The sequence below is a fragment of the Dichotomopilus funicola genome (assembly GCF_033296635.1).
Source record: "Dichotomopilus funicola strain CBS 141.50 unplaced genomic scaffold C8A04scaffold_8, whole genome shotgun sequence".
Classification (NCBI taxonomy): Eukaryota; Fungi; Ascomycota; class Sordariomycetes; order Sordariales; family Chaetomiaceae; genus Dichotomopilus; species Dichotomopilus funicola.
Genome location: NW_026944029.1, coordinates 403,042 through 417,968, shown reverse-complemented (window position 1 = coordinate 417,968; position 14,927 = coordinate 403,042). Strand labels below are relative to the sequence as shown.

The 14,927-nt window shown below is 55.0% G+C and overlaps 3 protein-coding genes across 3 annotated transcripts; 2 read left to right on the top strand and 1 right to left on the bottom strand.

Annotated features, from left to right (window-relative positions):
• Positions 1-1,078: 1,078 nt before the first annotated feature.
• C8A04DRAFT_34967 (6-phosphofructo-2-kinase-domain-containing protein) lies at positions 1,079-3,344 on the bottom strand (the record flags this gene model as incomplete). The annotated part of the gene is made up of 4 exons (XM_062783000.1): positions 1,079-1,936; positions 2,002-2,163; positions 2,231-2,912; positions 3,049-3,344. The coding sequence occupies 4 exons, from the start codon at positions 3,342-3,344 to the stop codon at positions 1,079-1,081; spliced, it is 1,998 nt and encodes a 665-aa protein (XP_062639879.1).
• A 5,811-nt stretch (positions 3,345-9,155) lies between these two features.
• C8A04DRAFT_9813 (cytidine deaminase-like protein) lies at positions 9,156-10,519 on the top strand (the record flags this gene model as incomplete). Its single annotated transcript, XM_062785637.1, has 2 exons — positions 9,156-9,352; positions 9,469-10,519. The coding sequence occupies 2 exons, from the start codon at positions 9,156-9,158 to the stop codon at positions 10,517-10,519; spliced, it is 1,248 nt and encodes a 415-aa protein (XP_062639878.1).
• Positions 10,520-12,591: 2,072 nt separating this feature from the next.
• Positions 12,592-14,557, top strand: C8A04DRAFT_34965 (uncharacterized protein; the record flags this gene model as incomplete). Its single annotated transcript, XM_062782999.1, has 3 exons — positions 12,592-12,709; positions 12,821-13,986; positions 14,054-14,557. 3 exons carry the CDS (start codon positions 12,592-12,594, stop codon positions 14,555-14,557), a joined length of 1,788 nt encoding a protein of 595 aa, XP_062639877.1.
• Positions 14,558-14,927: the final 370 nt, after the last annotated feature.

The following is a 14,927-nucleotide window of genomic DNA, read 5'->3' as shown; positions in this document are numbered from 1 at the left end:
AAGCCACAAGAAAAATGCCACCCACCCTGTATCAATCAGCCTTTCTCCCATTCCCCAGGCTCGCCCGTACATCACCCCTCTCTCTCTCTAAAAATCGGCGGCACGCCGCAAAATGGACCGCTCGAGGTAAGGTAGATAGGTAGGCAAATAGCGTAGCGTTCTTCTTTCTCTATGCATGACCCCTGTACTGTACTGTACTTCGTACAGAAGAGTAAGGGTGAACTCTAAAGCCAAGCCACGTCAAGCCAGCCAGCCCAGCGCAACGAGCGCAACCCACCACCCAACCCCAATCAATAAAGCCACAGCACCACGGCCAAAAAAGAGGCGCGCCAAGGAAAAGCGCGGCCAGGCCAGGCCAGGACAGTGTACAAAGACAGAGCAGAAAACCCTCAGACCGGGCGAAAAAACACAACCATAACTCCTCTCCCCTAACCCCCAGCCCGTGATGTTGGTAAAATGACACACACCCACCCCCCGAAAACGCAACCCGCGTGCGTCAAGCCGTTGAGCCATTTGACCGAGACACCGAGACAAGAGGAAAAAACATAAAAATGACTCAGGAAAAAAAAGCGCAAACTTTCCCATCCGTTATGCCGTAGACATTACCCTGGTCCGGGCTCCTCCCTGGGAAGCACGCACTACCGGGCCGGTGCTCGCAATTTGCGCCGTTTCCCGTCCCGAGCAAGGTATCAAAATGGTCGCTCCCCCGTGAAAACACCTGCTTTGTATGTGCGCCGTGTTAAGTGACGAGAGAAGAAGTGTCAAAGAAAACAGAAGAAAAAAGGGAAAAAAGAAAAAAAAAAAGGTCGACGATTACCACCCCCCCTGTTCTTTGTGTGATGAAAAAAATCAAATCACTCTCAAGATGAAGCCGCCCAGTGCCCAGTGCCCCCAGTGTCCGACGTTCGTTGGTGGACCAGCACCTGTTTCGCGCGTTCCCCATCCCACAAGGTTGTCGTCATCGTCGTCGTCGTGATGTTTGTTGTCTTGCATATTCGTACAGATGTTGAGAAAAGAAAAAAAAAAAAAGGAAATCGAATCATCACACACGCGAGACTGGACGTGCGGGGGTGCACGTTCACGAGTTCCGGTCGACCGTCTTGCGGGGCTTGTAATCGGGGAGCTCGTCGAAAGTGAACGTCTCCTCGTTGTACCGGTAGGCATGGAACTCAATCCCATAAGGCTTGGGTTCAATGGCATACAGGATACCGAGGGGCAGGTCGAGATCCGCAATGTCGTCGCGGGTGAGATCCATGAAATAGGCCATCAGCACGCGGCAGATGGACCGGTGCCCGATGACAAGCACGTGGTCGGTAATGCGCTCCATCTCGCGCACCATGTCGCGCAGCCGGCTGATGATCTTGAGGTACCCCTCGCCGCCAACACCCGGGTAGGTGTACTGGAGTTTGTCCTTGGCGCGTTTGCCGTACTCTTCCGGGTATTTTTTGGCGATTTCCTCGTATGTCATGCCCTCAAAGTCGCCCGCGTTGAGCTCCTTGAGCATCTCCCACGCCTTGACGTCGTAGTCGTCGTCCGCCTCGAAGTACTCGGCTGTTTCCATGCTGCGCTTGAGCGTCGATGTCCAGACGCAAAAGTTCTTGTCGTCGAGTTCTTGGTTCAGCTCCGGGTACGGGGGCGTGTTGTCGCCCGGGTGCGGTGGGAAGTTGGCGGCTGCAAGCCGGCTCTTCTGATGGGCAAGCCACTCTTTGCGTTTGTAGGTGATGAAATTGTACAGCGCCTGCCCGTAAAAGTGACCCCGCTCTGTCAGATCAGAATCTCCGCCCAGCTTCTGCATCCTATTGTCTTCACTCTGCCCGTGACGTGTGATCCAGATCTGACGTGGCGACAGGTTGAAAGTGCTGAGATACGAGACAATACCGCCGCTGAGAAACCCTTTGAGGCGATGCTGCACGATTTTCCTCCCCACATCAATCATCTAGGATTTATTGTCAGTACACACGCCCGCTTTTTGTTTGCGAGTGGAATCGCACTGCAACGAACCTGGATGTATTGGAGGTCGTTTTTCTCTTCCCATTCTCCTAGCGGCTCGTACGCGCTCTCGTAGGCCTTGACTCGCTCCTTGAAGTCTTCCAAGGCCTTGTACGGGTCCTTACCCTTGTAGTCCGGCCCGGACAACTTGAGACGCATGTTTGCCTCGAGAAGCTGCAGGCTGTTAGCACAGGATGTCCACTCAACAATGTCCAACAAACAAAAGCCCGTGGATACTTACATTTTGGTCGTGGCAGACACTCTCAATAAACAGAATGCCCAGCTTCGGCTCTCTCGCCCGGATGTGGTTCACAAGCAGCTGTCGCCGCTGAATGGTGCTGTTTGTGGCGTCGAGAATGCCCACGGAACCGCCTTGGTGCAAAAGATACGCAAGCAACTCATCCAGCGTGTCCAGGGCCACCTGCTCACGCAGCTTCGCAGCCGCCTCGTTCTTGGGGTCAAAGAACTTGGCCGACTGGTCCATCTTCTCGCCGCCTGACTTGGTCTTGTTCAGGTCTAGCTGCGTCGGCTCGTCCTCCACCACAATGTCGGGGCCCGCGGAGCCCTTGGACAGAATGGTGGCCGCTTGGCTGGGCACGTCCTGCTGCTTGCTGGGGTCGAGGGTAGGCGAGGCATCGCCGGGGTTGGCCATGCCCGCGGCAATTCTCCGGCGGTTACCGACGTTGAAGATCTTGGTGTTGTGCTGCTGCCAAGACAGGTAGCGCTGGATCTTCTTGGTGATGTACGACTTCCCGCGGGCTGGCAGGCCAACCATGATGATGACCAGCTTGGCGGCCACGTCCCGGTCAGGGATGCGGCCATCCGGAGACGCCTTGGAGCGGGTCATCCCCGGGATGTTGAGCGTCGTCGCATGTGGGCGTATCCTGGGCGTGTGGCTCCCGGAATTTTGGCGGGCGGGTGGGCTTCAGACAGACGTGGTCAGCGACCGGGCTGGGTTACACAGCGTTCGGTACTACATAGGACGGAGAACATGGGCGGAACACCGGTGGAAAGGTACAGACGGAGTGGGGGAATGGGGGGGGGGGAATATCGACTTACATCCGCGGTGAGGCTGGGGCTGTGGATGCGAGACTGCGCGAGTAGGGCGAGTCGTACTGCACGCCGTTGGGGAGTCCACTCGTCGGGGCAGATGTGTTCGGGGGCCCATTGGGGGAGTTCCTGGGGGAAGCACCGGACTCGTCGGCGCTCTTCAGGGACTCCTTCAATGCTCTTGTCAGGGCGGGCGGGGGCAGGGCGCCATGTGCCGGGTGCACATCGCCCTGGAGGCCATCTCCGCTGGCATGGATCGTAGGTGAGGACGGGCCGGAAAACACAGCACCCATCCGATGGCTCATAGCAAGTTTTCGCAGTGATTGGGGTTGAGGTTGTGACGGCAGTGATGGCGGCGGGCCAGCAGTGTCGTCGTCGTCTTTGCAAAGAAGGAGAGTCACGGTCAGCCGTACTTTTCCTTCTTCGGGGTTGATCGAGATATTGTTGTTGATATGATGGAAGGAGGGGAAAAAAGAGAGAGACCGGATCGGGGAGGGTGGGGAGCAGGATGGGACGGAATTTAAATATGGAATGGATGACAGGAAATAAGGCCGAGTTCCTACCTTTGACAGCTGGAGTGGGCGGGTTCGAAGGGTTGGGGGAGGAGGGTGCCAGATGCCGCGACATGGACCGGAGGGAAGGTTTGGCGAATGGAAAGGCTCCGAGACCGAAATGGTGGATGGGATGGTGGATTGATGGTTGAACCAAAGAAAGACCTGCAGGACAGGGGGAGGGGTGTTTGCAGGAACCTGAACCTTAGGAGAGCCAGGGGGGCGTTTTTTGGGGGCGGGGTGCAGCTGAAAGACGTTAGCAAATCAGCCAACGCAACCGGAACAAGGCCAGTGGGGTGCGTCCCAGGCCCTGAGGCAAAGTCACCAGTGGCCCGGAGCCCTCGGACGGCAGGCTTCCAGTGGACGTTTCCACGGTCTTTCTTTCTCCCAAAAAACCCGCGCGCGCGAGGGTCTCGTCACAGGGCAAAACCTTCATGAATGACTGGCGCGCTGCCGACCTCCACTCGTGGCTGCGGACTCGGCGGACTCCTGGCCACGTCTTTGTGTCCGTCTTGCCCGACTGACCTGCAGTTCGGTCGGCTGTCTCCGACCACGCGAGAGCCCCAAACCCAGGAACGGTCTGGATTACAGCGCGCATGCTTGATCGCCGCGATCGCTGCTGAGACTAAATTGGAAACACCTTGCTCACCTTGGCGTCCGTTGCACTGCGCACTGCGTAAGGGTTTCACGTCCGTTCTCTTGCGGGCGTAGTGTAGGAAGTCGCTCGGTAATTTTTGCCGTATTATTTCTCATTCGGTGTGTCCACAAACGAAGCGGGAGATGGGTGTGAGTCGAGTCGAGGCGAAGAAAAGATGAGTTGGACCAGTGTGAGTGCTCGGACTGTTAGAACCTGATTGGATTTTTCTTCCTCTCTGGCACGGGGGTTCCAAACTTCCAATGGGTTCAAAGACTGGGAAAACGCGGTGACGTAACCCCCGACATGTCCGGTGCTCGCATCAAGTTCACCGTTTTTGGTGCGCTGGGCGGTGGGTGGAGGAGTGACTCAACGGGGCACTGGGCAATGCTCTTGGCTGTTCCTTGTAACTCGTGCACACTAGTTACGGAGCCGAGTCTGGTTCTGATGAGTGCAGCCCTGCTGTGCGATTGCGCCTGGGCAAGCTGGGGCTGTTTGGTGCCAAGAAATGACAAATAGGGGCCGCAGCAAGGTAACGAGAGACTGTGTCGTTCAGTGCGGCGATAAACTCTGGCAACGAACTAATCACGAACTAGCAGATGACTTGGTGGCTTTCTCTTGCTTAGAAACCCGTTGCACCATAACTCAAGCTTGGAACAAGGCAAAATCATAACCCTCCATGTCTTAGGCTCCTTGCCCGCAACACCTCTGGTAGGCCAAAGAGACAGTCACACGGTGCTGCATCGGTATTGGATTTGGTAGGTATGGGATGTGCGGAATTGATACCGGGTGGTTCTGTCGACATACAGATACTCTGTACCCATTGTCTCTTGGGCAACTAGAGGATCACCGCTGCAACGACTTGTGCAACTCGAGCCTCCGGGGACTTTCCAGGCGACTAAATGTCGGCCCAAAAAGTCTGCGTGGCTTTATCGGAATTTATTCGTAAACGCCGTGACAAAGAATAGTTTCGGGGTTTTGTCCTATACTCTGGAGTCTCCGGCCATGGTGCATGTCGGTAAAACCGACAACACTTTTGGGTGTCAACCTTGAGGCCGCAACACTTATTTCATCTCGAACGCGGTCTCCCATAGGGTCTCGGTGTTCAACAAAAGTCTTGGAAAACGCGGCCCGTCTGCGAATTGACTTTGCCAGATGAAAGATAAGGCGGATCCCTGCTCGTTGCAGAAAACCGCCGACTTGGCTTTTCTTGGTATCTGGAGATCATCTGGGAGCATCTCAACACCGAGCATCATGATCTCTGGGCGCCGAGGCTTATATGCATGCGCAGAGATCCCGCCTCGCCAGCCTTCCCCCTATTGAGCGAATCCTCTCCGGCTTCACAACCAGCACAGCAGAAGATCCCGAGGCGCAATACAACCACCGATCCGCAGAAGGATGACGCGGCGCGCAGAAGGCACCTGTGCCCAGCAGACGGCAGCAATCAGCAAACATACCGACGTTGTAGTCCGACGATACTTCGAATACCCCGTTTCTGCAGTCAACAACTCAACACGCCAAGCCCGATGATCCAACCAAGCCAAGCCCCCACACGGAAGCTCTGCGGCCGGTTGGTGCCAAGCGCGACGAGCTGCAGTTGTCAAAGCAGACTCCCACACCTCAACCTCGCGTTCTCCGTTGTACGCAGTATCATCCATACTACTAAAAGTTGTCAGAGAAGCATCCAGTGGATCCTTGCTCAACAAAGTAAGTCCCCGGCTCCTCTCATATCATGGTCCCATGCTTTCTTTCCCACACGGGACACCTGCAGTGACCAAAACCAAGGGACCTGGGGTTGAGCGGCTAGCGGAATGGCGTAAAGCTTGGTATCAAGGAGGAGGAGTGTGTGGATGAATGGGTGGTCGAACAAAGTTGGCGGATTCACAATGAGGCGGAAGGCAATCTGGCTCAATGGTCTTGGCCTTGCTTGGCTGCTCCTTGAGGCGGAAGGGAGCGCCCCCGTGCAAAACTCGGGGTGGTCATGGACTCAGGTCATGGTCCTCCGCTGACCACTGGCGTCCGATACACCCCAGCCCTCCTCTTCCCCAACTTGAGGCATCTCAACTTCCCCAGATTCAGCCGGAGGCCAAACCGGGGCGGCCGGAACCGATCTGTCCTTGGCGGAGAAAGTGCCCGAGATCGGATTGTGTCGCTGCTCGGCTCGACTTGCTGCTCGCCTGCCTCCTTGACAGTGAGTGTGAACCTTGTTTGCCTAAGCTGTCCCAGAGAGAACTTACCTGGAAAACGAACGAGTCGTTTCTGACATGCGCATCAATGACCCTTGTCTTGACCATCAGCAAAGATTCCAATGAACAACAAAGGCCGCAAAGTGCCAACAGCTCTGCTTCGAGTCAGCTTGGGTGCTTGGGAAGGAGGGGAAGTTGTGGCGCCACTGACGCTCAAACGCGTGATGTGTCCGAAAGATGGGTGCAGACAACTGCAGAGTTTCTGCATCTTCGCCTCCCCCACCTCGCAGGACAGAGGACAGAAACTGAAAACAGTCAAACTTCCCCGAGCCTCCGAATAAACCGCATCCCAGCACGTGGGGGTTCATGGGACGGTAGCGTCGCAGCGTCGCAGCGCCGTTCTCAAACCGCGCTGCAGGGACTGGGATCGGGGAAGCGCTGGGAAGCATCTCGCAGCGGATTGGCGAGATTGCGTCCGATGCCGCAAGAGGGGCAACCAGCATGCGGGGTCGCCGCAGGCGAGATGGAGCGATGGAGGGGTGCCGTACTCGTTGGAGTAGCTCTGAGCTCGCGAGGCTCGGTCATACGGGGACAACAACTCGGGATTTCATGACTTTCTCAGGCAGGACTGCGCGGGCGAGGCAATTTGTGGGGGAGGAAAGGGAAAAAAGGCACGCAGCAGGAGGGTGGGACCCGTTTAGAACCCAGCTGCATGGCGCCTTCCAAACATGCCGTGCAGACGGCCCCTAACTAACGTTCCAAATTAAATGCAGAATTTGCCATTTTTGGGTGCCTCAACACTGCGGGGCGCTTCCACCACAACCAGGTACCAGCTAGGTAAATTTACCAACCTTTACGAACGACTTGACCAGACCCCAGAATGGAGGATCTCGACCCGACGGCCATGCGTACTCTTGTTGAGAATCTGATTGGAGGTCCCTGCCATTTTATTCATGATACGAATAGAACCCCCTTCCGCGGTGGTCACTGCAGTCTATGCTCTAGAAAACGAGGAACATTCAAGACGCCTCTTCCTCCGCATCCCACATAATCGGACTTGCTGCCATACCGCCCTTCATCTTGAAGACGAGGCTAGGATCCGTCGCCATATTGACGCTGCCGGGATCGATCTCTTCCAACCGCTCATTACCTATGATCATACAACGGAGAACTTGATCAAAGCGCCGTATCTAGCTCTGGGCTGGGCGGACGGCAGCCCCTTGAAGTGGTCTGATGCTTTTCCGGCTACAGAAAATCGCAGGTCTGTTATACGGGCGGTTGCTAACGTCAGTCTTGATCTGCTCCGCGTACAACAGCCTGGTATTGTCACTTCTTGACTAGCCCTCCCAACCTTAAGCTAAAATTAACAGAGATACAGGGAAACTGGCCCTAGAATGGATCACATCTAAGATTGACCGCAAGATCGCTCGTGCGAAATCTAACAAAGCTTCGCGGTGGCACCGTCGCTGAGTGCGAAGTTCAGAAGCAGCTGATACCAAAATATTGGATGCCGGATCTTGACAATGCCCCGCATATGCTTGTCCATGGTGATATCTCTGACAATAATATCATAGTGGGTAATGACCCGCTTGCTGTTCAGAGGTATACCGGACGTTTCAACCGCCGGAAACGCTCTAGCCAACATAAAGTATAGTATCATCGACTTAGGCTAGGCGGAAATGGTACCTCTACAGTTTGCAGCCGCGTACCCACGCTTTCTCACCCATGAACCTGGGGATGGAGCCCAAGGCTTTTCTGTTCGCAATAACCGGCAAATGAAGGAAGACCGAGCTTTCTACCTCGAATGTGTGAAGGCAAGGGCTACACGGGTAGGCGGCATCGAGCTAGATTACTATCGCGCACTTTCTCGGGACGACGAACCTAGTAGGTACTGGTGGATCACTGCAGCGAGCCGTATCGACATCCACAAGGCAATGGCGTTGTGTTCTTGGGCGCCTGGGATTGTATAGCGTAAAGTAACAAGAGCAAGTCGCAAAAGAAAATCACTACCATCGAACGATGACTGGAGGTTGACATTGCATGTGTCGATTAATCAGTTATCCGTCGTTGGGCCCCGAGTCAGGATTACACTGGGTGTGCTTTGGGGCTCCATTCCATTAAAACAGTTGCACCTGCAGCCGGGCAGCGCTGGATGAAGTCGTTGGTGGAGAACCAAGCAGCCTCGCAGGTGCCCGCGGAAGGGAGGAGGCTGGCCTTTGATCCGAGCATCTTCACTGCTGTGACAGCAGGTCTGGGCGAGTGGGGCTCCTGTATTTTTTCCCCCGCAACCACAAAACCCAAAGGTGCATCTCGTCACTTCCAGCTTTCTGTCGCAGGTGTTGAATGAGGAGCGGAGCTTGTTCTTTCCTTCGTCATGGGCCGCACTTGAACCCCCATACCGGGACGCCATTATTCGCTCATTTATGTCACCTACAATCGGCTCCGTCTCTCCCTCAACCGCCGAATTCGCTCGCTATCCTCGATCTCTCGCAAAAACCTCGTGATCCTGCGACAACCACAGTCCCAGCTCTCGCTCCTAAGGACTCACCACACTGGCCGCGCCGCCCGGGCACAACCATTCCCCGGCGGACCGGTTGGGCTACATGCAGGCCTGCTGTTCCCCATCTATTGGATAGCCGACAACCACCACCGCCCCCGACGACGACGGACCCAACCAAGACGACCATCTCGACCCCTCCCCCACACCCGCCCCCGCTCCCGGGCCCGAACACTGTCGCCGGCAAGATGGCCGAGAATGATACGTCCAGGAGTGGGCTGCCGCTCCCCGCGCAGGACCCCCTTGCCCGGGAACTAGTCCAGGACGTTGTTCGGGACGGTGTCTTGGTACCGCTGAAGACGACCCTTGAGCTACGAGATGACTACCAAACAGGGCATGTGCTTATTACTCGCACGCCCACCAAGTCAGCCAACCCGGCCATCCTGTACGCTCGAGAATCCCCGAACCAAACACATACCCTTCGTTTCTTGTTGTCCCCGCCCGCGCTCCCCTCAACGACTGTTTCAGTCCCCCATACTAATCATCTATTGTGCCCTCCAGCCTGCTCCGAAACATGCTGCCAGACGAGATCATTAAGGGTGTCCCTCATCTACGCAGATGCGCCAAGCCGTCGGATCTGCCAGCTCACCTCAAGGCACAGTTCATGAACGAGTCTGCACAGAGCCGGCAAATACACACGGGCAAGTCCAATTGGATCTACGTAATAGTTGGCCCAGAAAATATGCTCAACCGCGAGGAAATCATCAGGGGCCTGTCGACGATAGAGGGCATGGAAGAGCAGGTGTTTCTCAGGCGAATTCCGGTTCCCATGGTGTCACCGACCTCACAGGTTCAAGCGGCCATGTGGTCGCAACAATTTTGGCCCGCCTTATATCGAAAGAATAATCCGCTGGGGCCACATCCGTCCATGATTGCCCGCCAGACCGAGGAAATCGCCGACGATGTTGCGCTTTGGATGACGCTGGCGCACAAAGTGGCCAAGGAAACCCATGAGAGGGCCTACGGGGAACCCATAGGCGCGTGTATCATCCAACGGGAAGAGGGCCGGACTACCCTCGTTGCATTGGCTGGGGATTCCCGTTGGAGCCCCCGCGGCAAGGTCGGCTGCACCGGAAATCCTATGGCACATGCGGCCATGCGTGCTATGAGCATCGTGGCGCAAAAGCTGGTCCGGGCCGAAAACCGGAAAACACAAACCTCACAGGCGCCCATCCTCGAGTTCGAAGCGTTCCAGGACAGTCCGATTCTTGAAGACGAACAGAAGGTCTTTGAGCTGGAGCACCCCAACCCAGACGGCTATCTATGCCACGGGCTCGAGATGTACCTGACACATGAGCCGTGTGTCATGTGTTCGATGGCCATCCTCCATTCGCGCATGGGCAAAGTTGTCTTCCGTCATCGTATGCCGTTGACGGGCGGGCTCTGCGCTGAGGACCGTGGCAGCGAACACCCTTCTCTCAACGGTGCCGATGGCGGCCGTGGGCTGGGCCTCTTTTGGCGCCGCGAGTTGAACTGGAGCATGGTCGCCTGGGAATGGGAGTCCAACGGCTCCCTGAAGCCGTTTGAGGTGGACAAGGCCATACATGCTTAGGATCTATCTGTTTTGTCTGTCTGTCTGCAACACTCGTTCCCGGCGACCTCCCGTCGCTGTCCAGCAGGCCGGACTTGTATGGTGTCGGGGTATCTCATGAGGGCACATTGTTATTCTTGGTTGGGACAGCACACGCCAGAGGAGTTAGATAGTCCTCTCATAGGGTTGGCATTACGGCGAGAGTATCTGTTTATTTTTGAGGAACACACGGAGGGAACCACTCGAGACAGGCGTTTAGAAACAACAGCACGGCGGGCCTGGCGTTGCCGGATATCGAGGTTACAAATTAGAGGCGCATGTCGGATTAGTCCCGGTGGTGCATTAGAGGTTAGGAAGATGGCGTTGGCGAATATCATGAGCATTTTAAGAAGTCATACAACATTCGACCACCTCCCTGGCCTACTATGAAAGTGTGAGAACTGGCTCCTGGCCTTGTAGGTATCGTAGTTGTATCGTACGGTAATCCAGCAGTGTGCTTGACGGCGAAAGTGGGGTCGGGTATTCTTCAGGTGAGTCAACTGTCTTGTCAGAAGAATCAAGTTGAAACATTCTACGACGGAGAAAACTCTTTTTTGCCTTAGAAACCATTCTGTTGCCTGCCGTTTTATCAATACCCCACCTTTTATCAATACCCCACCAACCAGTAATAATCATAATCCCAAACAACCTTGACTACAAACAAGCTTTCCCATTACTTCTTGGCCGATAAAGCTTGAGTCCTAGGCCTTCTGTGGAAGCCCTCCACTTTCCCAAGGAAACCCTCTTTTTGCGCCCTGGCCGGTCTTGGCTTTGTCGTCAAACAGGGAAACCCACAAACCATTCACTCACACCAAAACAAGCAGCCAGAGCACCCGACCTACCTAACAGGTCACGAGTCGAATCCGTGAGGTAGAAGAGCTCCGTGAGGTAAAAAAAAGCCCATGTCGTACCACAATTTTTTCTTTGGAGTGCATTGCGTGAGTGAGTGAGTGACTGGCTTGGATGTTAGTTAGCTCGCTTTGGCCAAAAAAAAGCGGCACACTAAAACAGATGGCCCGAGTCCAATCCATTAACATTCGATCAAATCTTAACAAATCCTGATTAATTTACTCTTTTTTGTCTTTTTTTCACTTCCTAGATTTATTCATTTTTGTCTTCTTTCACTTTCTTTGGTTTATTCTTTTTGCTCTTTTTCACTTTTGTAGCAAAGTCAGTTATCCATGGACTTGGTCTGCCGCTTTTTTTGGCCATTGCAAGGTTAGGTTCTGATAGGAAGTGATTTTGTGACAGGGAAGAAAAGTAAGGCGGCTGGCAAGTTGTGGGGGTTTTGTTTTCTTGGCTGCTTGGGCCTTTTTTTTCTCCTCTTGCTCGCAACAACTTTTCGGGAACTCCTTCCACTTACAACCGTGATTGCCATTTTCTCTTGCGCCGGAAACCTGAGACTCAACCCGCCCCGATTCTCGGCCCGCTCGGCTGCCATTACAACATAACACCCACAATCCACATTGCATTTTCATTGGCAAGCACCTAGCTTTTCAATCACATCACGCCCACAGACACATACATACATGGTTGTCGTCAACCACATAAGCATCACAACCGCCACCATTCGCACCCAACAGTATTTATCGTCGTCGTCGCCGTCGTTATCGCCGCCGCTGCCCGAGTATTTACTACACCAACAGGACGGGAAAGCTTTGCCAACCCCGCCTTCTTGTGATCTTTGTCATCGTCACCGTCGCCATCCCATGCTGGCCTGCCGCAATCTCGAGTGCTCGGTCCCTATGATTCGATAACATTAGCTTTTTCCTTTTTTTGTTCCCTCTCTCTCTCCCCGTGTGTTGTGTTATTGCACGCTTGTTCCAAGTTGTTCGCTTGGAACGTACCTCCTTGGCACTGCGGGAAGAGCGCAGTGACAACTATATACATCATTCCTGGGAACGGAATCAACGGCATAGCTGCGTTCCTGACACCGTCGATAACGATACCGAGAATAACGTTACTTACGATTCCGAGGGACGATTACAAATCTACTGACTTGACTTGGTTCAATATCTCTCTTGGCCCGGAAAAGATATTAACCAACGGCCAAGATGCCGGTGCTGGCGACCACCAACTTCAACATCATCCTCAGCGTGCTGGGGGGATGGGTGTCGCTCTTCGGCTTGGTCTCGTACCTCTGCAAAGAGAGTTTCTATCTCTCTGAGGCCTGTATGTGGGATTTGCCGTTCCCCCATTTTAGCTTTAACGCAACCCGTGGAAGAAGTTGATAAGAGTGAAAGGATTAGACATAGGAGAAACAGAAAGTTAACACCATCTCAGTGATCTCCCTCCTCGCGGGCGTGGCCCTCTCCCCGCACGCAGCCAACTTCATCCGTCCGATCGACTACGCCCTCGGCTCCGAGGAGAACCTAGCCGCCATCACGCTTGCCTTCTCCCGCCTCGTCCTCGGCGTCCAGCTTGTCCTAGCCGGCGTCCAACTGCCGTCGCGCTACCTCAAGAAGCAATGGAAGCCCCTCGCCCTGCTTGTCGGCCCTATCATGGCCGCCATGTGGATGGCCACCAGCCTGCTGGTGTGGGCACTAGTCCCTGGTTTGCCGCTACTGCATGCCATGGCTATTGGGTCGTGTGTCACGCCGACCGACCCTGTGTTGTCCGCCGTTATTGTCAAGGGCAAGTTTGCCGACCATAACGTGCCCAAGGAGCTGCAGAAGATTATCATTGCGGAGAGCGGCGCCAACGACGGGCTAGGGTATCCATTCCTGTTCTTTGCGCTGTATCTGATCAAGTTTATTGGATCAGGCTCCTCACCAGGCGACGGGGGCGCGCGGGTGGCGATGGGCCTGTGGTTCGGCGAGACGTGGGGCTACACGATCTTGCTGAGCGTGGTGTACGGTGCTGTGGTGGGCTGGCTGGCGAAGGAGCTGCTGCATTGGGCAGAGGAGCACAGATTTGTCGACCGTGAGAGTTTCCTCGTCTTTGCCATCTCCCTCGCGCTCTTTATCGTCGGGACGTGTGGGATGATCGGCAGCGACGACGTGCTCGCGTGTTTTGTGGCGGGGAACGTGTTCACCTGGGACGACTGGTTCCGCCTTGAGACGCTTGACGACTCGCTGCAACCGACTATCGATATGTTGCTGAACGTCTCGATCTTCATGTGGTATGGCGCCGTGTGTCCGTGGGACCGGTTTCTGCATAACGAGGTGGTGCCGATTGGCCGGCTGATTGCCCTTGGGATTCTCGTCCTGCTGCTTCGCCGTCTGCCCTGGGTGCTTGCCTGCCACAAGTGGATTCCGCAGATCGATGATATCCGTCAAGCCATCTTCGTGGGCTTCTTTGGCCCCGTCGGCGTCTCGGCCATCTTTTACCTGTACATCACGCTAGAATTTCTGCATACGCTGGATGTTGGCGACCAGCCTCGGTCAGACCTCAAGGCTTTGCCCGAGGCTGTTTTGGTGGTTGTCTGGTTCATTGCCATTTGCAGTATTGTAAGTTGGAACCTGGTTTCCTTCTGGAGACAGAAACAGAGTGATAAGTTGCTGACGTAGATCACAGGTTGTCCACGGCCTGAGCATCCCGCTCGGCAAACTCGGCTTCTATCTCCCGAGGACCCTCTCCCGGTCCCTCATGAGCACCTCTAGCGATGAGCCTGACTTAGTGCTCCCATTCTCCCTCGGTAACAGAGTGACCTCCTTTACCCTCCGTCGACGGCCAGGGGCTGGCGCAAGGGCCGGAGCGGGGGCAGGAGTGGAATCCGGAACGGGAACCGAAGAGGGAACTGAACTCGACACCGTCCAGCCTGATTCTAAGGGGCACGGGGTCTACAGGATTGGTGGTTCCGTGATTCCCAACCGCCATGAAACGACTGGTGGCGGCATTCTTGATCGACGAGATGGGTCGGATCCTACGAGGAACACCTCGGCGGATATTGGAGATGCGGAACGTGCTTCGTTCCCGCGGAACTCGGGCCCGTCAGGCGGACGGGCGATTCGGTTTCCGGATGAGCCGCCTTTGACGAGTGGGCAGGCGGCTGAAAAGGATGCCATCACACCCGCTTAATGGCGTTGGCCATGCTGGTTTCTTGTGGTGAAGGCGAAAAGCCCTGGGACATTGCATTGTCGTTGGCACCGATGTCAGCAGCATCTAAGGGATATGTAGGTGGTGAGTGACACTGCTGCGACGTTCTGGGCTGCTGACATCAACGGCTTTGCACTGATGTGCAAAGCCTCAAACTTCTTTTCGTGACTGCCGGATTTTCTTATTGAAAGCCAGCGTTTTGATAGATATGGATCCCATATCCTTAGGTAGCTTTGACATTAGTTAAGCGTATTGAATACCCAATTATAAACCCTCACCCCTCCATTCAACTGGCTAGTAGGTTCTGGATTCCATTCCGGACGATCAAGTCAACCGGCGGCCCCTCCGGCCC